Source organism: Erpetoichthys calabaricus, chromosome 12, assembly GCF_900747795.2.
Source record: "Erpetoichthys calabaricus chromosome 12, fErpCal1.3, whole genome shotgun sequence".
NCBI classification, from domain to species: domain Eukaryota; kingdom Metazoa; phylum Chordata; class Cladistia; order Polypteriformes; family Polypteridae; genus Erpetoichthys; species Erpetoichthys calabaricus.
The window spans coordinates 108,621,158-108,647,325 of record NC_041405.2 but is presented as its reverse complement, the minus strand read 5'-3'; the positions used below and the strand labels follow the sequence as shown (position 1 = coordinate 108,647,325).

The 26,168-nt window shown below is 37.8% G+C and overlaps 3 protein-coding genes across 5 annotated transcripts in view; 1 reads left to right on the top strand and 2 right to left on the bottom strand.

Annotated features, from left to right (window-relative positions):
• The window catches only part of cnga2a (cyclic nucleotide gated channel subunit alpha 2a), a 70,337-nt gene extending 45,705 nt beyond the window's left edge, over positions 1-24,632 (top strand). Inside the window, exons 2-7 of the mRNA XM_028815985.2 lie at positions 2,130-2,293; positions 3,522-3,632; positions 10,505-10,675; positions 19,742-19,846; positions 20,005-20,111; positions 22,691-24,632. Coding sequence (XP_028671818.1) covers positions 2,187-2,293; positions 3,522-3,632; positions 10,505-10,675; positions 19,742-19,846; positions 20,005-20,111; positions 22,691-24,111 — 2,022 coding nt within the window. The 5' untranslated portion in view covers positions 2,130-2,186 and the 3' untranslated portion in view covers positions 24,112-24,632. The remainder of the gene's footprint in view (positions 1-2,129; positions 2,294-3,521; positions 3,633-10,504; positions 10,676-19,741; positions 19,847-20,004; positions 20,112-22,690) is intronic.
• The window catches only part of sybl1 (synaptobrevin-like 1), a 307,369-nt gene that overhangs the window by 115,672 nt on the left and 165,529 nt on the right, over positions 1-26,168 (bottom strand). The window lies entirely within an intron of this gene.
• Positions 25,318-26,168, bottom strand: part of dnaaf6 (dynein axonemal assembly factor 6) — a 13,160-nt gene continuing 12,309 nt past the window's right edge. For both annotated transcript variants that reach the window (XM_028814672.2, XM_028814670.2), the window contains 2 exons: positions 26,150-26,168; positions 25,318-25,883 (listed from right to left, as the gene is read on the bottom strand). The exon at positions 26,150-26,168 is cut by the window's right edge and continues 67 nt beyond it. In XM_028814672.2, the coding sequence (XP_028670505.1) occupies positions 25,754-25,883; positions 26,150-26,168 (149 nt within the window). In that variant the 3' untranslated portion in view covers positions 25,318-25,753. The remainder of the gene's footprint in view (positions 25,884-26,149) is intronic.

The following is a 26,168-nucleotide window of genomic DNA, read 5'->3' as shown; positions in this document are numbered from 1 at the left end:
TTGTTTGCAGTGTTTGAATAACGTTCCTGTCTCTCTACAACATCCTGTGTTTCTGCGCAAATCTGTGACCCAAGCATGACAATATAAAAATAACCATATAAACATATGGTTTCTACTTCGCGGATTTTCTTATTTCGCGGGTGGCTCTGGAACGCAACCCCCGCGATGGAGGAGGGATTACTGTATAATTTTTCTGCGGTGGGTTGGCACCCTGCCCAGGATTGGTTCCTGCCTTGTGCCCTGTGTTAGCTGGGATTGGCTCCAGCAGACCCCCGTGACCCTGTGTTCGGATTCAGCGGGTTGGGAAATGGATGGATGGATTATAATTTTTGGATGGAGTATTCTTTTAACCTATTATACAAATATACGCTGGGTACCTCAGCTAGTCCTCTTTAATAAAATCCCTCTGTGCGTCCAGGTGTCCGTGTGTGTGTGTGTCTTCTGGTGAAGTGCGCATGCACGGGGCACGGTGCGATGCGCGATATTACTGTCAAGAGAAAGTTGCAGGTGTTTTACAGAAATACAAACCAGTATTATTGCGAGAGGAAATTAAAGGTACACAATACAGTGACGCATATTACAGCCACATACAAGCCAGTATTACTGTCAGAGGAGATTAAAAGCATATTACCGACGCGCACACCTGTATTACCGCCAGAGAAAATTAAAGGTATGTTACGGACGTACAAGCCAGCGGACGTACAAGACAGTACTACTGTCACAGAAAATTAAAGACACACAATACACGGCGGCAGCCCACGAAGAACGGTCAGCTCAGCAAATAAACACCAAGAAAAGAAAGGCTGAAAGAAAGAAAAATACGACCAATAAAAAGAATGAGGTCAAAGTCCTTTGCCATTTAATATAGACTGTTCCTACTAATGTTTATGCACTACTGTTCTAGCGCCTGTTACTGTAACGGGCTAAATGACTAGTACAATATAAAGTATTATATAGACATGTAATATTCCACCTCAACATAAGAGTGAAATTTTAATTCCTTACAATCCCTCCTGCCTGCTTTGATCACACGAGCAGGATATCTAGTAGTTCCTAGAATAAAAAATGCCAGCTCCTGGAATAAGGCATTTGCTTATAAAGCTTCCTAGTTATGGAATAAGCTTCCTGCAGAGATACTAAATTCTGACACTCTTTCAGTGTTCAAATCTACAGTTGGCATATTTGTTTGGTGAAGTTTAAAACTAAATATTCAAATTCATGATGAAGTCTACATTCTTCTGTGTCAATTCTTTCAAAATAGTTATTTTATTTGTATTATCTTTATTGTATTTATTTTGAAATTTGTGTAAAATGTTATAGCCACCTTTATTTTGTTCATTAATTATCCGGTTCTAGGCTAAGAATTTTAGATTTTCACTATCTTCCTTGTCACTGATATGTTAGACTTTCAAAGTTTCAGGCCTGGAAATTTGTAATAATGGATTTGTGACAATACTTATTGTAAACTAGACTATATTATATTCACGTGAAAAACTGATGCATTTTATGAAACACTCTTATGCAGTAAAATTTAATTGTAGTGCAATAGTTACATTATTAGATTCTTTTGCATGGAATGCAACAAAGTCATTCAACGCTGGGATAAGTTCAGAGACAAAGCTGCAAAGTGCAAGAAGGAAGATGTTAACACAGAAGAAATCTAAGTCTGTTTGATGTCACAGGTCAGCCTCCATGTGCTCGCAGGTGGTATTTCTAGACTTGCTATGGCCTGGAGGTCATCTCCTTCCCCATTACTGCTCTCTTCTCAGAGGCAGGTGACTTCCCAATGTAGTTAAAATAAATAAACAACTAAAAATGTTCTTTTTCATATTTTTAAGAACCTGATGCCAGACTGTTGTTATCATTAGAATCTGGATGATATTTCTAGCCCACAGATAGTAATAGGGTGTTGTACCATGTTAGCCATTATGAATGTAGTGAAATGGCACCTTTTATTTGCTACCTAAAAAAGATTACATTTTAGTTAGCCAATAAAATGTGTCATTTTACTTGACTTCTCACTACTAGCCCACAGAAGAAAATTTGCTTAATTAGAGATTTTCTGATAATTCTGAACCCCTACTCAAATTCTTAACTAAGATCATATTGTAATTTCTGTATTTTCACAGCTGCACACCTCATCTATCGTAAGTTTGGAGTGAAGTGAGAAGGCGTGAACAGTAAAAATGACTGGTCAGATGAATCCTGAGAGCAACGGGCTGTCTAACCATAGGCTGTCAGTGAAGACCACCACAGATGAGGAGCTTGATCGAGCAGAGAGTGCCCTCAGCAGGTTAGAGCAAGGTTGCATATACTGTACTTTAAAATGGATTAACATTACTCAAAACTGGATCGCATGGCAACGTGGGTGTTAATATAAAAGTTGTTCTTTTGCTTCTAGTCCATGTTCTGGTCAAAACCCCATTTGTTTCCTTTGCAGATTGGCATATTCCTCTTGCACTTGCATGAACTACTCTGACTGCTCCAAATTTCTCTTGAATCCTTAAGATGGGTTAACTGGTTAATTCTATACTGGTGTGGTATGCCCTGTGAAGAATTTACAGACTTTCAAGGATGCTTCCTCCCTTGCTGTTTGAAAGGCTCAAGATAGTTGAGAACCTTTACAATAAAATGCAGAATTAGTAAATGGATGAATTGTTATTTTGTCTCTGAGAAACTAAAAAAGGTCTGCAAGGTGACATTGGCTTTTAATCACATGTGTGCCTATGAAGGAGTAAACATGTAGGGTATGTAAGTGGGAATGGGAGATGAATGGAGTTGAAGGGCACCATTAAAGAAGAGAGATCCAGATTGAAGACAGATCTAAATCTCACTAGATTGATGAGTCATTAGTTCCATGTTGGAGGAACACATGATCAGTATTGAGAATTTCCTGTTTTTCTTGGAGAGATATACTTAACATACTTGAAAACATAAAAAGAGAAAGATCATTGTAGAAATTAACAAGAGAAGTCATTTGCTCTACAACAGTTGCGGTGAGGTGTTGACCTTCACAACAGAAATGTGCAATTGGTCTTCCTGTTTGGCCCATGCAGATTAAAGGACACTTTAATAAATTTAATAAATGAGATTTTGGGGCATTGAGCCAGTACTCCGTGTGATATTAACATTTATAGAGAAATCAGATATGACTCTATTGTCAAAGGCATATTTACAGTAGCCGCATCTAACTCTGTAATATTCTTCATTTTGTTGATTTTACACTAATTGGCTGGTTCATTAAAGTTGGATGAAGCCTTTTTTTCCTGACAACCATCTTGATACTTAAAAAAAAATAATACTCTAAATAATAGAAAAGAGTACATTTCTTGCTCCAGAATTGTGACTTCTTTTTTTAAGAAGCAGTGTCTTACATTTGGAAAATCACTAATTTCTGATTTCTGTATAAAGTCTAATTCTAATTCTGTCTTTAATTCTTTGATAAATATTTATTGTACAGCATGTGTATTTTTGAGATTTCACTTTCCAGTGTATTACCTCTTATTTCTCTTTCCTTTTAGGACACAATCAGTATGTGATGACACGTCTTCTGAATTGCAAAGAGTAGCTGCCCTGGATGGTAGGGAGCAAAATTCGCAAAATTCCTTCAGAGGACGTGGGGCGCTGTCTCGGTAAGAAAGAAAGCTTTCTGACTCCCTTCAGCTTTGTTGTTGCTGATTTATTGGTCATTTTGCAGCTCTTGAGTTTAGAAACTTTAGGTGGTTATGTGTGATAAATAGAGTTTTCAAGTAATACAACATATTTGTCACAAACAGTACAGTGTTTCATTTGAAATCTACAAGGTTTCGGACTTTATTTTGTATTTTGATTTGATTTGATATCCTTTATTAATCCTTGAGAGGAAATTGTCTTTTCACGTGACCTTTGGAGGTCAGAGCACAGGATAAGCCATTGTACGGAATCCCTGGATTCAGGTTAACATACTGTACTGTATGTCTCCTTGCATTAAAAGAGAGGAACGTAGAAAAACTACACACCAGAGCCATATTGACAAATTGTGGATCAGGAGAAAAGATGTTTGAAGGGCTAACTGAAAAGGAATAGTCAATAAATTGCACCAGGAGTCGTTAACATTGAAGCAAACTAACCGAGTAGCGAAAACCAAATAGCAAGGCAAGATTCAAAGTCATAATTAGAGAGCGACAAGTTTCAAAACATTGACTTGGTTTGGTTACCTTAGTAATTCAGAAGTATTTCTTTATTTTAAATCCAAAATCTTAGAAATTAAACGATTTGTACCACTGTCCTGAAGAGCATGACATCACATGCAACACAACACAAGCACCATGACAGTAACGGACATGAAACAAGATGGCTGTACTCACAGAACTATAATACAAAATGCAGGAACACATGAAAATAAACAAAATACAGTTAAACTATAATTGAAATGTGAACTAACTTAAAAAAATGAACAGTATAAACCAGAAACTCACGACAATGCAAGCCTAACTAAAAGATCTACATGCAGTGCATTCCGAAAGTATTCACAGCGCATCACTTTTTCCACATTTTGTTATGTTACAGCCTTATTCCAAAATGGATGAAATTCATTTTTTTCCTCAGAATTCTACACACAACACCCCATAATGACAATGTGAAAAAAGTTTACTTGAGGTTTTAGCAAATTTATTAAAAATAAAAAAAAAACTGAGAAATCACATGTACATGAGTATTCACAGCCTTTGCTCAATACTTTGTCGATGCACCTTTGGCAGCAATTACAGCCTCAAGTCTTTTTGAATATGATGCCACAACCTTGGCACACCTACCCTTGGCCAGTTTCGCCCATTCCTCTTTGCAGCACCTCTCAAGCTCCATCAGGTTGGATGGGAAGCGTCGGTGCACAGCCATTTTAAGATCTCTCCAGAGATGTTCAATCGGATTCAAGTCTGGGCTCTGGCTGGGCCACTCAAGGACATTCACAGAGTTGTCCTGAAGCCACTCCTTTGATATCTTGGCTGTGTGCTTAGGGTCGTTGTCCTGCTGAAAGATGAACCGTTGCCCCAGTCTGAGGTCAAGAGTGCTCTGGAGCAGGTTTTCATCCAGGATGTCTCTGTACATTGCTGCAGTCATCTTTCCCTTTATCCTGACTAGTCTGCCAGTCCCTGCCACTGAAAAACATCCCCACAGCATGATTCTGCCACCACCATGCTTCACTATAGGGATGGTATTGGCCTGGTGATGAGCGGTGCCTGATTTCCTCCAAACGTGACACCTGGCATTCACACCAAAGAGTTCAATCTTTGTCTCATCAGACCAGAGAATTTTGTTTCTCATGGTTTGAGAGTCCTTCAGGTGCCTTTTGGCAAACTCCAGGTGGGCTGCCATGTGCCTTTTACTAAGGAGTGGCTTCCGTCTGGCCACTCTACCATACCTTGCAGAGATGGTTGTCCTTCTGGAAGGTTCTCCTCTCTCCACAGAGGACCTCTGGAGCTCTGACACAGTGACCATTGGGTTCTTGGTCACCTCCCTGACTAAGGCCCTTCTCCCCCGATCGCTCAGTTTAGATGGCCGGCCAGCTCTAGGAAGAGTCCTGGTGGTTTCGAACTTCTTCCACTTACGGATGATGGAGGCCACTGTGCTCACTGGGACCTTCAAAGCAGCAGAACTTTTTCTGTAACCTTCCCCAGATTTGTGCCTCGAGACAATCCTGTCTCGGAGGTCTACAGACAATTCCTTTGACTTCATGCTTGGTTTGTGCTCTGACATGAACTGTCAACTGTGGGACCTTATATAGACAGGTGTGTGCCTTTCCAAATCATGTCCAATCAACTGAATTTACCACAGGTGGACTCCAATTAAGCTGCAAAAACATCTCAAGGATGATCAGGGGAAACAGGATGCACCTGAGCTCAATTGTGAGCTTCATGGCAAAGGCTGCGAATACTTATGTACATGTGCTTTCTCAATTTTTTTATTTTTAATAAATTTGCAAAAATCTCATGTAAACTTTTTTCACATTGTCATTATGGGGTGTTGTGTGTAGAATTCTGAGGAAAAAAATGAATTTAATCCATTTTGGAATAAGGCTGTAACATAACAAAATATGGAAAAAGTGACGCGCTGTGAATACTTTCCGGATGCACTGTATAACGTATAAAAGTCACAAGAGAAATCCCATCAACGCTGTTTTACCTAACAATAAACAACATAAAAAAATTGAAATGTTTATTGAAATGTGCATAAGTAAAATTACTAAAAATGCCTATACAGTATACTATGCTGTTCTGTCTGGAATGCCCATTTTAATCTTTCCATACAAAAGATGAGAGGTGGAGATCAGCTTGGTAACGTTCTTTACTCTGAATAGATAAGCAATCAATGAATACATGAAAAGGGCAAATAAACATGTAATCACTATGCAGAAAAAAAATGTCTGAACCAAAACATGAAACCAGAAATGATATTGCTTTGTAAATTTACAACAAAGTTTGGATACTCTCTGAACACAAGAATTAACTTTAAATAAGATGACATGCACACCATGTTAAATACTAGCAATCCCAATGATGTCATCAACAATTGATTCAAGATGATAAAAGTAAAAAACAATAAAAAATAAAAAACTATGATTCTGTTTACTAGTAATAGTAGTAGTATTAGTAGTAGCTCTTCAGAGGGTTACACCGGTCTCTATACAAATTTGCTTATGTGTAGACAGTCTACTCATTTTAAAATGCTCCTGTTTGGCCAAACTATTAAGAAGTTTGCTTTCACCATTAAGTGTTGATGTATGATATTGATATGATATGTCAGATATTGATATGTCAGAAGGGCGAGTGGATATCATGGCATTTGATGCGACCATGCCACATTCACAGTTCCTCCTTCATTTCTCCCTACAGAACTTATTTACTCCAATTAATGAACATCCGCTCTTCTCTTTCTCAGCTGTACTTATTTGTCCATGTATTTAAAAAGCCCACTAACCTCCACTCCTTTCATTTCATGCCAGGCATTTTCAAGTAAGTTTGCAAACAGACTTCCATCAAATTAGCATATTAGAACAATTTTGTCAAGATCAGACCATTTAGCCTAGGTTTGCCAATTTTATTCACCTTATTTCTTGAAAATTGCCTTGAGATGAATTTTGAAAATTCTCTTAACTACCACTGTTTACCACATTACTTGGGAATTTTTTTGATGCATCTATGGTTCTTTATGTGAAAGAAAACTTTGTTCTTGTGTTCTTGTTGAAGAATTAATTTCAAAGTAATGGAATACATCCACTGTACTAATAGCCTTCTTATTTTAAACACTGCAGTCTTATCATCTTTTATTCTCTGTTCGATTAAAGTGTAATGCTTCAGCTCATACTTTGAAGTCCTGGAAGCAGTCTAGCTGCTGTTCTCTGGACTACTCCAGCATTGTTATATATTTTTTGTAATATGGAGACCCAAACAATACACAGCTCTATAGTTTAAGTGTAGTCTCCCTTGACTTGCATTCTAAACATCGTGATAATTAACACACATAGGATGTTTGCATTCATTGAGAAAGCAAACATCTTATTTGCCTTTCTCAATGAATGCAAACATCCTATGTGGAATCTCTTTAGGTCATCTTTCACTTTTTCTGCAATATTTCTCTCCATGTGCCTTTTAGCTCTCCTAATATCATTTTTAACATTTGATCTCATGCTCAATTGTTTATATTATTTATTGTCTCTCAATTATTTACTTGGTACACCTTATATAGCTGTTTTTTTTCCTTGACTTCTTCATGGAAGAATGAAAAATATTAAAGGCACAGAGCAGGTATTCTCTGTGTCAGTCCTGGGGTACTAACTGTCATTGCAGGTTTCATTCCAACTAGTTTGACAAATTAATGGGTCAGGCTTATTTCTGATTAATTTGTTTAATTAGCTAGCTTTTAGCATTGTACCAGTATTATATTTACTTTTAGAAAAAAATCTGAAAATTGTAATTCTTTACCATACCTTTAATTGTTTAACTTTCATTTACCAAATTTTTTTTTTATTCAAAGTAGAATTTGCTTAGTTGATTGTATCCAAATATTGAGAATTAGTGATGAACAGTGCAGACACAATTGAAAATGACACAGAAAGATAAAAGGAAGCATCTCTATTAATGTCATTCATTTATGTGGTAATTTGAAAAGATTCCCTAAAAAGTCCTGCAAGGTTGTATGTTATCACATGTCTTTGGACATAATCAACTGCCATTTAATTGCAGACTGTAAAAGAAAGGTGAAGATTGCCAATGACTATACTTTCCTAAGGCATTTCACAAAATAAGATAAACTGTGAATAGGAACAAGTAAACTTAAATAATAAAATGGCATAACATAAAAAAGGTGATGGTGAAGTTTAAGTGGAGTAAAAGAACACTAACATTATTATTCCTTGCACTTTCAAGTTGTAGCGGTGGTGGAGAATTTCAAATTTCTGGACATCACTACTTCCAGTGCTGTAATACAGGTGGTCAACAACCCTAGTAAAGTCAATAAGCTTCAACAGAGACTGTTGTTCACAATGAGTTTTACTTGCCTGTTGTCAAAAAAGCTATAGCCATATCTCATCTGAAGATTAAAAGCAAATTGTGATGTACACCTCCATTAAAAGCATTACATGCCATCTCCACACTGAAGATGCATTCTACTTCTTGAGATTGAGACTCAAATATGAAGCATTGAAGAACATCCTGCATGTAATTTTTTGACTTTTCTTGGTCTGGCAAATCTCTAACATTTTTTCAAAACAGGCTAGTAGTTTTCATAGGTCAGGTCAGATCAGGTCAGGTTGGGGAGCATGCTCTGGTACAGCACATTGCCACACCCACCACATGACAAAACAGCTTGGGATAATGGTTGGCAACCCTCCAGGCAGACATGCAGTCCATACAGACATACAGTCCCACCCTCTGGAAATGACCCTCTATCTGCCGCAGCCAGGTGTTACATGGGCGTCCCCTTGGCCTGGTCCAGCCACTCGGGTCCTCAATAATGAGGATCCTGTGAGCCGGATCACCCTCAGGGGAATCATAGTCATAGTTTTCACAGCAGTTCTTAAATGCAAGAATAGAGCCTTACCATCTTCACAGTAGTCTGCCTGTTTTGTTAATTTGGTTCCTTGTGAGGAGACTGGAAATGATGATTATCTGAAATCAAAATTGTAAAGTGCCTTGAATCCACTAATAGTAGATTAGAAAATCAAGTTAAACAGATTTTGAACATGCTTCTTTAAACAAAATCCAGACTGTATATCCCTCATTTTATGGTTTCACAAATTAGTTGCATGAGTCTGCCATTTCCTTGCTGAAAGCTGGTAGCCAGAAGTAGTCATACTCAATTAATTACAGGAGACAATTTTCCTATGTGACAACTAAGAAATACGTTTTATATCTGTTGAAATTTTCAGAAAAGCAGAATTTGCTCCATTCCAACAGAAATGTACCACAACCTTGTTTCATTTAAGGCTATGGGGCATTGTGGATACAAAGGTTATTCCTGGTATATACAATGCCCATCACAAAATGCATCTTAGGCCATGGAATTTGAAATTAATGCTATCTCAAAGCAATCTGAGTGTGTGTTAAATAGATTCAGAATGGATACATAAACAGCAATAGTATTGTAATGCCTTCCATAAGGCCATTCTCCCATTCTAACATCCTTATTAAAGTGTAGGTGTACTATCCCAAGGACCAGAGATAGATGTAGGTCAAGATGTGTGCCAAGTTTGTTAATTGTCTCTGTCAAAGCCGCAAAACAAAACCTAAACATCAAAATCAGAGAGAACGATGCTAAAGCCTTATACCAGGAATGCTATCAAAATAAACTTTGAACAGAAATTCATTTTTGTCTCCTTCAGCTATTGATGAATTCTGTACACTGAGGAATTCTGGGAAATCATCACAGAAACCTTTGATACAAAACCCTAAAATAGTGACCAGAAAAAAAAACAAAAAACAAAATGGCGTTGCAGGAGATGCAAATAAATTTCCAACTATTTTGATGTCTATTGTTAAGTATTAAAACTTCCAAAATGATACATAGATAATCAGAATTCATGCAGGAATAAGCACAATACTGTAATTTATTAAAATCAGTGATCATAACAGTATGAACATATCTCAACCAGGTGTCAATCGGAGAAAATTCTATCCTCATTTCTTTTTTCTTATACATTCCTATTGCATTTTCTTCTGTTTATATTTTCCAAAAATTTTAATTGCCTTTATGTGACCCAGGTATGAAACATGTATGAATATGGATAGTAGATTACTGAATAATGTGTAAATCTGATGATCAAAACACTACAAAATATGGTAACAGAAAGCAGCCATAATTATCACTGGATACTAATTCATTAATCCGAAGAAAATAATTTGCTTACCATTTGCTTATTAAATAATATGCAATGCAGAATATTACATTTATCCTTTATGGATATGTAGTTTGTCACTTTAGCTGTCCAGTGTCATGTGTGCCTGTAAATGTCACAATGTAATCCTGACAGGTTGGTGCGAGTGGTTGTAACTCTGAGGGAGTGGGCGCACAAAAGTCTACAGGAAGAGCAACAACGACCCGACTCCTTCCTGGAACGTTTCCGTGGACCAGAACTACGGCCACCTCCCACTCCTGTGAACAAACCTGGCCCCGAGAACAAGGAAGGCAAAACACCAGCCAAGTAAGTTTGCTTTATTGTTGTAAACTTTGTTTTTTTTAGTTGTTTTCAACAACAACAACATTTATTTATATAGCACATTTTCAGACACATAATGCAGCTCAAAGTGCTTTAAATGATGAAGAAAGAGAGAAAAGACAAAACAAAACTTTAAAGTTTTCGTTCTCACAGTCTGCTTGTGGAAAGGGAAATATGGGAAGACTATTAAGAAAAATTAATGTATTATAAGCTACAATAAAATGTTGAAGAATTTGAATTATCTTGAACTGTAATGCACTGTTATACAGTATTATAGTATTACTCCTACAACTGTAGAAAAATGTGGGTCAGAAAAAGGAAGAGTAAATTAATCAATCCTGTGTCAAATGGAAAATAAAATAAATTGAAGAGTTTTGAGAAGCTGCAGTTTTATATGTGATTGTAGAACATAACTGTTTCCTTATTGTATTCTGTCAAAGTAAGATCTTGTTAATTTGAAGTTATGGTAAATCACATTTAAACAGGAATTTTTTTTTGTCCATCTGCATTGATCTTTGTGTAGCCTTTCAGTAAATTAACCAAACAACCAACCAATTGATTTAACATTTTGTACTGGAGACTGCCATTATAAACAAATTATTATTGCAAATGAATCAACAAAATTACATTACAGTCCAAAAGCAGGGCAGCACAGTGGCACATTGATTAATGTTGTTGTCTCACTCCTCCAGGAGTTTGACTTTGAATCCTAGTCTGAGAATACAATTCACACATTTTCCCCGTGGTTTGATACTCTAATTTCTACTTACTTCCCAAAGACGTGAAGTCTAAATTAACTGATGACTTTAAATTTGATGAGTTTGATTTGATGGCTGTGCTCTATTATGGACTAATGCTCATCCGGGATTGAGGATTGGTTGCAGTCCTCCATGGCACTATGTGACAATAAATAGAAATAGAATGATATCAGATCAAGATGAAGGGAACAATGCAGTTTTCACAACTGATCTTATTTAACTTTGATTCACATTTCACATGAATTGGTGTCTACTTCTTCTTACTATAACTTCAATAGATAGGCAAGCATGTATTATTCCAAGCACCACTAACGGTGGACTGCACGATAATGTGCAGTGAATACACTTGACTTGAGCACTCATAGTTTTCATACTCTTTCTCTGTTCGTTTGCTCAGAGGTTGATGCGCTTATTGCTTCTTGAGCAGCTCCTCTTTTCTCCACTCTAGCGGCCTGCTTCTTCTCTTCTTTCGTCGGCATCTTTTCCTGTTAAAACTGATTAGGTCAGCTTTCGTGTTGCAATTACTTTTTAGTACGTTTTCCTTAATTTTTCACTTAAGCAGGCACTTAAGTGTTCAATCTGCCTCAAGAGTGATTTAAGATATGAAGAGGAAGAGGAAGAGGAAGTGACGGTGAAGGTGGTAGGGATGAGAATGGTGCCTGTATTTACAATAACATAAAATAAAAATAGTAATAAAAATCATCACCCCGAAAGCGGACAGTAGAGGTCACGTAGTATATGCGTACCAAATTTCAGGTGAATAGGTCAAATGGTTTGCAAGCTACAGGTGATTTAAAATCCTGGACAGACAAAGGGACAGCCACGGTAGCGTATTATATAAGATCATTGCAAATCAAATGTTTATGTATTTTAGGTTATTTTACATTCTGTGTATATTGGAGATTTATTTTCTCCCATTCTTTGCCTAGGAGACGTATTTTAACTTAATATACTTTGCATTATTATTAGAAATTATATAAATTTAATTTTTCTAAAAATATAATTACAGTACTCTATATAAAAACCTTTCTAGAACTCGCTCAGTCCAAATCAGTCTCACAAGATGGGAGCAAGTCATGAACAGGGCACTAGTTCATTGACAGGCCCACTCACATAAACATCCAAACTCATACTGCACACAGACAGTTAGGAGTCACCAACAACCTAACCTGCACGTCTCTGGGGAAGTGGGAGAAAAACTGAAAGGCCTAGGAGAAGAAGTGGTAGTTCCACGCAGATAACGACCAAACGTGAGGATCAGACTCAGGATTCTGAATCCATTAGGCAACAGCTAGATGTATCCACACTTCCTCAGCTGAAAAAAAGAGAAACCCATGAGTATTACATGGTTGCTAAGAAACTTTTGGGCAGTGCTATACTTTGAAATTGCCCATGAACTGCACATAAGGTAAATACTCCAAGGAGCCTAAACTAACATAAAGGTTGGGAAGGTAGGCAAAAAGCTGGGAGATTTCCTTTCAACTACCAGATGACCACATGTGGTGCTGATGTGGAGTAAGCGCATCTCACTGACCTGTTATATGGAAAAGAGAAGGTCAGGAACACCACAAGTGTGTCACCTCTTAAATCTGTATGTGATTTTAACAGTGCAAGCAAACTCTGGGCTGCCAGAGAGAGCCTGGGGTTGTCTAGAGGACATCCTGGAATCATCCTTAACCTAGAAATAATTTGAGGATTGCCAAGGAAGTAGCTCTAGGGATGTTCAGGTAGTGATGATATGAGTTTAGAGGTGTTCTGGCTCAGAGAAAGACAGTACTGTATAAGTATTTAAATGATAACATCTGAGACATGAAATACAGTCAGTAACAAGCCCAGTTCAAAGCCAAACATCAATCAGATCTGTTTAACCAAAACTCAAAATACTCTATAACCAGTGCAGGATTTACGTATAAGCTACACAAGCTATAGCTTAGGGCCCCCGCCTTCTTGGGGGCCCCCAAAACAAATTGTCCGAGTGAGCAATTGTCATATATACTTAAATATACTACAGCATTATTTGTCCCAATCAGGCCTGGCCTTAGGCATAGGTGAAGTAGGCGACCGCCTAGGGCCCCGGTGTCCGGGGGGCCCCGGATCGACTCCTTGGTCTAATTTTCACGCATTTCACAGAGCTTCCAGGGGGCCACTGGACCCCCCTATCGCCTAGGGCCCCATAATACCTAAGACCGGGCCTGCTTATAACCAGATCTAAGCTCAAAACAGAGAATCAGGGGTATTCGTACACAAACACAGGGATTTATCCACAATCTGAGATGCTCTAGAAATACCTGCGCTGACCTTTATATGGTCATTCCAGTAAAGTTCCATGCATCTCACATCACAGGTGCTATTGGCATGGAAACTCCTGATGCAAATGCTTTGAAATGGCAGCACCCATAACAAAATATTTCAGTTTTTTCAAAACATCTTGAAATGAGAAAACAAATATCATTTTCATAATCCTTAGGTTCGAAACCTCCTAATTTGATGCATACTTTATTTAATTTCAATCAGGAAAATCCAGCAAAAAATAATAAATTCTACTGATCATAACAAAAAGCAGTAATCGGGCAAATGATCAAATGGTAGGAGAGCTAGTTTAGCTATAGTAGTGTGACAGAGGGAGTGTTTGGGAGATGACTGGGGGATTGAGTTTTATGCTTATTTCTATATACTGTATGTAAAGCAATGAAACATCCGGAGTTTGTGCTTGGGTGTAAGTGTAATGACGTTCGGCATCTGCAAGAGGGTGGCAATGTCTGATGAACTGAGAAAACAAGAAGCTCAAAGGAAGATGGATGAAAGGGGTAAAATGTCCGATGAACAAAGGCAACAAGATGCACAAAGAAAGAGGTTTCTGAGGACGAGCATATCTGGCATACAGAGATTCATCAATGCACAATGCAATTCGAAACAGGAGGACTTACCATTGTACTATAAGCCCATTTCAGTAAACAGTAATAATCTATACTAGTGGCACCATATTAAAGCAGTGGACCATCTTTGCAAGCCACCCAGCATTGCAAACCTGGGTCTTCTAATCGTATATAGCTAAACAAAGGATTATTTTCTATTCACTTAGTTGGTACTTTGTATTCTCCCTTTGAACATTCCTCCCTTTTGTCAAAGTTTTCTGCATGTTAATCTTTTCTATGGCCTTTTTTGAATATCTTTTCCATATTTTTGTTTTCTTGAAAATTAGTTATACTTTTTTCACCTAGTTGGTGACATTATTCTGTGCTGTATGTGACTTTTACACTTGGGGACGCTTTGACATTGTAGTGTGTAACTGCATGTGCATCAACGAATGAGATGTCATGTGCTATCTTAGCTGAGGGGTGGCAGTTAGTCTACATTTGATTAAGCACTATCGACTACAGTTTTTGGCTTTGGTTTACTGCGAAAGTTCACTGATTGAGGGACCTCCACAATGATATGATGTTTTCATGGAAAACTGTTCCCATTGGTCACACCTTTTCTGTTTTATTTCTATATGTTTGATAAAGTTTTGACTACTTAGCACTCTTTGTTCCAGGTGAACCTGGCACACAGAACTGCTCAAATCAGAGCATACATTTTATATGAATCATTGTTTTATTTTGAACAACTGTACAGCTTGTCTTAAAAATAAAACAGAATGTAAACAGGCTGTATTATTATTATAAAGCCAAAGGTTAATAGATAAAATAATTTAGTTACAGAGAATGAAAGGAGTTGTATTCAAAAAAGAAAAAGGGAGCCAAAGGATCTTTAGACGGGATTTGAATGTAAGGATTAAACTTTTAATGGCCAAAATAAGACAGAAGCATGTCTGTATGGTCTCTGACTGGCTGATTAAAGCTCCAAAGGTAAACTTTCTGAAGGTGCAATTCAGATTTTTATGACATTTCATATCAATGATATAAAAAAAGTAGTTCCAAAAAACCTGTTCTCTATCTGAGGATCAGTAATGAGAGTTGTTGACTTAGCAGGCTGATTGTGCCTGGCCTCGTGCGGCTCACATAGGACACCTAGGCGCAATTGCACAGGGAGTCAGAAGAGACTCATTAGCATGTATTTCCACAAACAACTCAGGAGAGACATAAACACTCCACCTTGAGACACTCACCTGTTAAAGTGCATCAGCACACATGTGTTTAAACATGAAAACATTTGCACAGTATGAGTTTATGCCTCCACTGTTATGTAAGAATCAACACATAAAGGTTAAAATATTGTAAAATAAATATGGATTTCTCCCTTTGCTGTAACTGCCTTATTTATAACTATAACCCATCATATTTGTACAGTATACTATATTATAATGTACACACCTTCAGTTGAATAAACTGCATATACTCAGTTGTATAAAAGTGTGGGAAAGGAAAATTTATCAAAGAACATTAAGATTTTGCAATTAGGCCCACAGGGGTATGGCTACATCATTTTTTTTAACAATGGGATAAATATTGGGTTTGAGGTGAGAAAAGAGACAATGTAACACACCATAAAAAGAACAGAAAGCCTTCCGCTTTATAATAATAATAATAATAATAATTCTTTACATTTATATGGCGCTTTTCTCATTACTCGAAGCACTTTACATAGTGAGTGCAGAGCCAATGTATAGCAACTACCTAAATGATGTGATGGCAGCCATTTTGCCCCAGTACACCCACCACACATTAGCTGTTCGGTGGTGAAGGGGTGAGAGATTGTTAGCTAGTTAGAAGCAGGGGAAGATTAGGGGGCAAGAATGACATGGCCATGATAGGCTATTTAGCCAGGACATTGGGATATACCCGACTCTGTACAAAGGATGCCCAATGATTTTTTATGACAGAGAGTCAAGACTTTGGTTTTAGGCCTCAAGTGAAAGATGACTTCATTTTTACAGCACAGTGTCCTCATCACTGCACTGGGGCATTGGGATCCACATTCAGACCACAGCTTAAGTGGTCTCTGCTGGCCTCACCAACACCTCTTCCAGCAGCATCCCAAGCTTTTTCCTACTTGGTTTCCCATCCAAGTACTGGCCAGCCTGAACATGCTTAGCTTCAGGTGGATTACATGTTCTGAAGTGTATGTTGTATGGCTGCTGGACACTTTCAACTTAATGCCAATTCAATTTTGTAATTTGTCAGTCTCTCTGTTACTGTTTAAGCACCTGACCTGGTGACCAGAACCTTAGTCCTGCTCTCTTAGCTAATTTTCATCTCTGTGAAAAAAATCCAGTTTTGGGTGAGGTTATTGGAAACACTCTCGTTACTTCTAGTGTTCTCAATAATTCATTCTCTGTAAGTGTGCACCATAGTTGACACTCCTGATACAACTGCCGAAGACAACCGGCCTTTCAACAGCTGCTTAAGGCTCAGGGGAACAAAGATGCCAGGGACCACCAGAAAGTGCTCTAGCTTGTTGGCAAATCAAGTCAAGGGTGACAGAGAGAGACAGAGAAACAAGAGAGCACATTAGACACTTGGAAGTGGGCAAGTGGATGATCCCCCCAGTGAGAGAAAGGAATAAAGACACACTTGTGCTAGTTGGGCCCAGTGAAGCTAGGGTTTTGCTTTCATTGTAATAATTACTATTCTTTTGCTATTCCCTAAGTTTTATTGAAAAATAAACAAATTATAAGGGCATACATACATCCCACATGTCTATACAATCTGTTGGTTTGCTTGCCAAAAATAGCTAAGTTGATATTCAGGACAATTTGGCATGTATGTTGCCATTGGTCCAACTGGAAATGTAGGCTATGTGACGTACTGGAGAGAGAAGCTGTAAGAGGGACGGGGGTTAAAAACCAGTGCCGACAGGAGGACTACAACTCCTTCATGGCAGCAGGAAAGTGCTGGGGCTGATTGGTGGACACTGTTATCAGTGCACACAAGGTTTTGTATTGACCAAAACAGTATCTCATCTAAGGCACAGCATTTTCTTCTTAACTAATTGGGATGACAATTTTATTGTCTTGCTAGATTACAGATTTTGTCTAATTGTGTTTAGTTATGTTGAATTTGCAAAAGATAGTTTTTCCCCATTTATTTTCATGTACACCCTATTCTGTGAAATATAGGGTTCCAAATGGGGTGTACAGTGTTGTCAAACCCAAAAGGAGCAAAGTTTCTATCTTTAAACTCGCAAGAAACGTTTAAAAATTCAGAACACTCTTTTTAACGAGTTCCTGAGCCCTGAAATGGGGGGACCATGTATGAAAAGTGTTGTGATTTCTACATGGTGTGACCAAAATTTATGTAAAGTGTACATGTGAACTGTTTGATTTGTAGTTTTGAACTGTAGAGCAGAGGGATCAACCAAGGAAAAATGTGTCCTTGTCTGAAGCATTATGGGGTTTATATATATACATAATATATAAATATATATATAGATATATATATATATATATATTGTCACAATAACCATACATAAGAGTCGTGAAAAGGTTTGGGGCAGCCACCAGTATAATTTGGTTTCCTGGCTGCAAAGTTGCGTTCAACAGAAATAGCACTGATGTGCACAAAACCGAGTCCAAAACAGAACTGAGGGAACAGGGAAAAGGTGGAGACTTTTAAAGGGGAAGACAGGAAGTGAAGTCAAAGGGGTCGGGCTCATGAAGGTCTTCTGTCATTGGTGCGAGCCCGGACATGACATCACAGGGGCCGGAGCTGGCAAGGTCTCCTTCCACTGGCTCGGTCCTGGAAGTGACGTCAAGAGGACCAGGTGGGATCTCCTGTGAATGGTCTGCAGGCAAGGGAGAAAAAGAGTCAGTGCACTCTGCCACATCCCGGTATGTCTCGGAACTGCCCTTACTCAAGCCCTTTAGCTGCCTCCCATGCGCACATGTGTGACAATATATATATATATATATATATATATATATATATATATATATATATATATATATATATATACAAACCGTATCACAGACCTTCTCTTCCATATATATATATATATATATATATATATATACTAGCCAGTAGGAACTGCTCAGCTCCCCAAACCTGACACAGACAGACATAGGACACAAGTTCAGCACACACATTTTTTATTTTTTTGTGGTAGGCACTTTTCCAGCGTTTCCCACCAGCCCAGCACAGTGCCCTGTCTAAATATCAATAAACACAATAAAAGCACTTTCTCTTCTTCTCTCATTTTCTTTATCTTTCTCTCTCATCCACCTCCACTTCTCCCGGCAAGCTTCGACCTCCACCTCTTGACTCTGGCTCCTGGAGCTGTAGTGCCATGCTCCTTTTATACACACCCGGGAGCACTTCCGGTGGTCTATTAGCATTATCCAGAAATACTTCTGGGTGAGGCAGGAGCCCAACATAGTAGGGCTGTGCAGCCCCTGCAGCACCCCTTGGCGATACCCACAGAACGCAACAGGACTGTGGCAAACTCCAACTCCCCTGGAGCCCTGTTGGAATCCAGGGCACCACTGCAACCCAGAGGGGCTGCCATCTATCTCTCTGGGCGAGATAATGCCCTAAGCACACTCTCTCCCCTGGTCCTTCCCCTATAGAGGTGTCCCGGCCAGGTAATGGACCTGGCCATCCACAGCTATATATATATATATATATATATATATATATATATATATATATATATATGAATACACGCACATACATATCTATCTATCATACTGTATAGTATCTCCACACATCCATTTTCTACAGTGCTTATCTATTTCAGGAGTGCAAATACGGTATACATGTACTGTTTACATATGCTATTTATTCATTCCTGTTTCATTTACCAAGCTCTGTTATTCCATTATAAGTTCATGAGAAGCTAGAAGCTGTCCAAGCAGCAGCATTGGTTGCAAGGCAGGAATCAATTCTGTATCCCTGTAGAGCTCACTTCCATTCACAACCCACTATTGCTCACAATGGCCCTAATAAGAGTCCCCAACCATTCTAACCAATTTGTCTTTAAGAGGAGGGAGAAAATGAGTTTTCTTCAAATAATCCATTTTATTCCTACATCCCAATTCTTTAAAATTTGACATTAGTTCAACTGGTTGACCTGATGAAAATATTCCTGCATAAGAGGCACCTGTTATGGCATTATTTCTATGCCTGCTAGTTAAAATCAATCAATCAGTCAATCAATTAAATGCATTGAAATTGAATTTATTTAATAAAAAAATAAAGATTACTATTAACTCTGGTAAATTGTTAAAATGTTTAGTAGGTGGTTCATAAATTTGAGCCACTTATTGTCAAGGATGCTGCATTATAATACAATGTGTTTTTATTTTTTTGTCTGAAGACTATAGAAGAAATGATGATTTGCTTCAAATTTCCCACAGAAAGAAAGATCCGTTTGTTGTGGACCCTGCAGACAATGTGTATTACTGGTGGCTTTTGGTAATCGCAGTTCCTGTACTGTATAACTGGTGCTTGCTGGTTGCGAGGTAAGACCACCTCCTATACTGTCCCTTTATAAAAGTGCATTTAATAAGTGTGTGGTTACTGAAGTTCAACAGACAGGGTGGGATTTGTGCAGGGAAAGAATGGAAAGTGACTTTCTATTTTTTTTATTTATAATGTTTTTATTTGCTGTTTTCTACAGGGCCTGTTTTGATGACTTGCAGTCTCAAAACTATATTCTGTGGCTGGTTTTAGATTATTGTTCTGATATGGTGTACATTATGGACATTGCAATTCGACTGAGGACAGGTACTTTTTTTTTTTTTTTTTTACACCTGTAGTTAAGAAAGGTGTCACCAAGCTTTTGCTTTAGCCCATAATAATTTTTGAAATGTGCTTTTTGTTTAATTTGTCATGTTTCGCATAGTCATTTTTTAAAGAAAAAGGCAATGAAAAATAGCCTTATTTGCATAGGGAATACACAAAAACATAATCTAAAGTTTTTATGGAAGAAAGTGTTTGAGACTCCTTCTGCTATAAAAATGTATAGTATTTTCCTTTGTGACACTTTCTGATTAAAGGTTTTTATCTTTGGGACTGTAGAACACAGACATTAAGGCACAACCTTAATTTAACAAGTTTTATAGTGTTTCAGTCTGTAGAAACAACATACAGTGTTTAGAAAAAAGTATTATCAATCAATACAGAAGAAGATTACGAATGATTAGTTTCAGTTAGAAATTTTAAAATGCATAACTTTGGGTAAAATCTTCAAGGAAAATTTGATTGAACTCCATTCTCTATTTATAATGAATACAAATAGCTGCTGGTGTCTGAATTCTAGTCTTTGTGTAGTTTGCACGTTCTTCCTGAAATGAATGGGTTTCAGTTAAAGACTTCTGAAGATGCTGTGTCCATGTGAAGGCAACTGGTCATGGCACTGAAATATACACTCACTTAGCACATTATTAGGACCACCAGTACACCTGCTTATCCATGCAATTATCTAATCAGCCAATCATGTGTGAGCTGCATAATGTTTAAAACCATGCCAATACAAGTCAGGATCTTCAGTTAATGTTCACAACAAACACCAAAATTGGGAAAAAATGAGATCTCCGTGATTTTGACCATGGTATGATTGTTGGTGCCAGATGGTCCGCTTTTAGTATTTCTGTCACTGCTGACCTCCTAGGCTTTTCAAGCACAACAGTCTTTAGAGTTTAAATCAGAAAGATGCAAAAATCATCCAGTTCTGCAGAAGGAAACACCTTGTTAATGAGTGAGGTCAGAGGTCAATGACCAGACTAGTTCAAACTGTCAGAAAGGATACAATAACTTAGATAACCACTCTAAGAATATGTGGTGAGCAAAGCAAAATGTCAGATCGTACAACACGTTGAACCTTGAGGCTGGTGGGCTACAACAACAGAAGACCAACTTGGGTTCCATTCTTGTTAGCCCAGAACAGAAAACTGAGGCCGCAGTGGGCACAGGCTCACTGATAATGGACAGCTGAAGACTGTAAAAACGTAGCTTGTTTTGACAAATTTCGATTTCTGATGAGGCACACAGATGGTAGGATCAGAATCTGGTACCAGCAGCATTAATCCACACACCCATCCTGCCTTGTGTCAAGAGTCCAGGCTGCTGGTGGTGGTGTGACAGTATGGAGAATGTTTTCTTAAACACACTTTGGGCCCATTAATACCAATTAATCATCGCTGGATGCCACTGCTTATTCGAGTATATCTGCTGACCATGTGCATCCCTTTACGGCCACAATTTACTCATCTTCCAATGACCATTTCCAGCATAATAATGCGCCATGTCACAAAGCAAAAGTCGTCTCAAGCTGGTTTCATGAACATGACAATGAGTTCATTGTTCTTTAATGGCCTTCCCAGTGTGGGGATGTGGTAGAATGGAAGATTCGCAGCATGAATATGCAACTGACTAGTCAAAAGAAATTGTGTGATGCAATTGTTTGATTTGTCTTCAATTTTGTTTGGTTATAAATTGATCTATTTGTATGGAATCATTAATAAAAATTAATAAATAAATATATATATATAAAAAAATGTCAACATGGATCAGAATCCCAAAGGAATCTTGAGGAATCCGTGCCATGAAGAACAGGCTGTTTTTAACAGCAAACGTTGGCCCTTCTCAGTATTAGTGCAGTGTTCCTAATAATTTGCTCAGTGAGTGTATGTGGCCTAAGTAACGGAGTCATGTCCAAGATTATATGTACCATATGTTTGTTGGATTGGAGATGTGGACAGATACAGTAGAATGCAATTGCATATGGACATTCTTAAATTATATTTAACAATAACACCTGAAACCCGGAATATATTACAAAATTGTAAAGTACAAATATTAATTCCTTAAATCATAAAAAGGTAAAATCTTTAGTATTTTCTGCTTGTTTTGCAATGACCAAAGTTTATTAATGCTATTTTTACTTGTGCTTATCATACTATTATTCAGGAAATGCTACTTATCCATATTACTAAACGAGAATGGTAAACCGGATATGGACGCAGGGACATGGGCCGTGGACGCAAAAGACGTAGTGCGCAGGTGCCACACAAAGCCCCCCCCCATAGTGAAACGGGAGAGATTACGCACGTGCGTCACACAAAGCCCCCCCCCGCACCAGAGCAAAACGGGAGAAACTACGAACCGTCAGAGTAGGAAACAAAAGGAAACGTCATAGAGAAGATAAAGAACAAGGACAAACACATGAAGAGCAGGTTACAGAACAAAGCCCCCCTCCCCAGAGTACAACGAGAGAGACTACGAAGCCCCCTTGTATCATATAATTCTTATGGTCATCACATTTTCATATATATATATATTTATATATTTATGTTTTCTTGCAGGTTATTTGGAGCAAGGCCTGCTGGTGAAGGATCTGGCTAAACTAAGGGACAGTTACATTCACACTCTGCAGTTCAAACTGGATGTGCTTTCCATCCTGCCAACGGACTTAGCATATATTGCTACAGGACTAGATGTGCCCGAGGTCCGATTCAATCGACTGCTACGCTTTCCTAGAATGTTTGAATTCTTCGACCGTACAGAGACACGCACTAACTATCCAAACATGTTCCGCATATTTAACCTTGTACTTTATATTCTGGTTGTCATTCATTGGAATGGCTGCATTTACTATGCCATCTCAAAGGCGATAGGATTTGGAGATGACACATGGGTATATCCTAACATTTCAGATCCTAGTTATGGTTACCTCGCTCGTGAATATACTTACTGCCTGTTCTGGTCTACTCTTACCCTGACCACAATTGGAGAGATGCCAGCACCAGTCAAAGATGTAGAATATCTCTTTGCCATTTTTGATTATTTAGTTGGTGTCTTGATATTTGCTACAGTCGTCGGTAATGTGGGCTCCATGATTGCCAACATGAATGCTCAACGAGCAGAATTTCAGTCTAGGGTGGATGCTGTTAAACATTACATGCAATTTCGAAAGGTTAGCAGGGAGATGGAATTCAAGGTTATTAAATGGTTTGACTATCTATGGACTAACAAAAAAGCTGTAAATGAAAAAGAGGTACTGAAGAATCTTCCAGATAAACTTAGGGCAGAGATAGCAATCAATGTTCACCTGGCAACTTTAAAGAAGGTTCGTATATTTCAAGACTGTGAAGCAGGCCTCTTAGTGGAAATGATTCTGAAACTAAGACCACAAGTGTTTAGCCCGGGAGATTACATTTGTAGGAAAGGAGACATTGGGAAAGAGATGTACATCATCAAGGAAGGGAAACTGGCTGTGGTAGCGGATGATGGAGTCACTCAGTATGCCCTTCTGACGGCAGGAAGCTGTTTTGGAGAGATCAGCATCCTTAACATCCAGGGAAGCAAAATGGGAAACAGGAGGACAGCCAATATTAGGAGTATTGGCTATTCTGATTTGTTCTGTCTTTCAAAGGAGGATCTGATGGAGGCACTTGCAGAATATCCTGATGCCAAGAAAGTGCTTGAAGAAAGAGGTCGTGAAATTTTAATTAAGGAAGGTTTACTGGATGAATCTTTAAATGCTGAGGGCCATGGGGAGGCTGACGTGGATAAGACGATTGAAAGGTTGGAGAGCTCACTGGACAGCCTCAACACACGCTTTGCAAGGTTGTTGACAGAGTACAACTCAACACAGCTGAAGCTGAAGCAAAGGCTAACCAAAGTTGAGGCGCGTATCAGAAACACGGGCAGTGAATATTTGTCGGATGGGATGGACAGCAGTAATGATTTAGATGGGACCAAAAATGAAAGCAACAACCAGTAATCAATGAGAAATTAAGAATAAACAAAAAAATAAATAAAGTGGCAGAAACATATACATTTATACAGTGATGGCAAAATGGCCCCTTCATTTTTTTGGGTGTTTACATTTATTGAGCAAATAAGAAATTGTTCACAAAAATTCTGTAAATAGTTTAATAAATGAGTTAAAGGGCAAAATGCTTCTTTCTCATAAGCCAAATACTTGTAAATGATCTGTGTAATTCACTTTTTTTTGCAAAATATTTGTTAATATTAAAAAAACCTGAAAAAATTACTGATACTAGCTTTAATCGTCATGATCCTAAAATTATGATGCATAACCACAATGATTAAAACATGCTTGAAATAGAAACTGTAACACCATTTTGAAAAAGTTATTAAGACCTTTTTCTTGTGGGTGAGGTTTAAAAAAGTCCCCTATCTAAAGAAAACAAATCAATTTTACGAAGATGACTGAATAACAAAGAAACATGAATTTCCTAGTGTTCGGTGCCTAAAACTCAACATGTTTAAACATAAAATGTCTTATAATTAAGGCAAGACATTATGGCCGAAAATTGTTAGGCTGAATGTAAATATTACATGTAAACCTAGATAACATTTTTTATGTAGTATAATTTTAGTGTACATAAAGTAGAAGAGCATTTTGTTTTCATGATCTCCTTACCCAACTGCCCAACTTGTAATTCAGGTTGAAATTACATTTGTAGTTTGTCAAGAAATAAGAATGCCTCACTCCACCACACTTAATTTCTACAACTTTTTCAAAGTAAGTGGTTACTTTAACAATATCACCGTATTGCAAATACTCTTCATTTTCAATTACTTTCAGAAGTTTGCAGGTAAGGTCCATGTTTGATTAGTAGTTGGTCAGCCATGCAAGTAAGAATTTTACTACATTCTGCTTGACATGACAGTGGATTTGAAACTGAACTTGAAAAAGTACACCATATTCTCCAAAGAGAGGTTAGAAAAATACAGGAAAAGTGTATATATCATGCTTTGGATTTTTGTAGTATTAAAATATATATTTTTATAGATAAATTATATTGTTATTTCATAAAAATAGCATTTTCCATAAACAATAAAGCACTTTATTATAATTTAAATGAGATTTATTTTGGTATTTATTGCAAATGTATTCTTACTCTGAATCTAACAGTGTAGTAAAGTGAATAGCCTTAACACACTTTTTTCTCTATAAAACTCATTTTTAGTCTTAAGTCTAAAAGAACCATATTTAAGAAACAAATCAGAAATTAGCATCAGACTGCTTGATTGTGAACTTGTACTCTAATGTACATGTAATTTGCATTTTTGAAAAACATCTGCAGGTCAACTATGTTTCCTTTAGTCTTCTGCCCCCTAGTGTTCAAATAAAATACACAGTTTTTGAAAAGTCACATCTGAATTTGAAACTGCCCTGCCACATTTCAAGTTTTCTTTTTAAATTTATCCCAACCTCTTAAGAAAATGAAACACAAAATATCTGCACATAAATGTATTGTGTAATAAACATTAGTATTGGAAAATGTTTAAATAACATCCTTGGAGCCTTTATCTGCTATAGTAATTCTAGAAACTTCTGAGATGCACACACCTTTCCACTTACTGTGTTCTACCCATGAAAGTCAGATTCATCATCACTGAAAGTTAATAAAGTCCAAATCGCGGTTCATGGTTAAAGTAACCTCCAGTGTCTGTGTCTCTGTGATAAAACGTGCCTTCCCATTTTCACTGTCCACAGGATGTGGGAGATGAAGTCCTAATTTGCTGTGGGAACAGAAGAGGTATTTTCAGAATTCAGACATCTGACATCCCATTCCAAAACCACTAATATGGAGTTGCCCCCACTACCCTTTTGTGGGGGTCGGAGTAGTGGTACCCAGAGAAACCAAAGTCAATAGTCAAAAGGAGTGCATACAAATTCCCTATTGGAACTGACTGGGCAGCAGCACCAAACACTGCACAATCATCTCATCTAATGTATTAATATTAATTTGTGTTATATAAGATAAATGCATTGTAAAAAATCTTACTATTTTGGAGAGCGCAGAT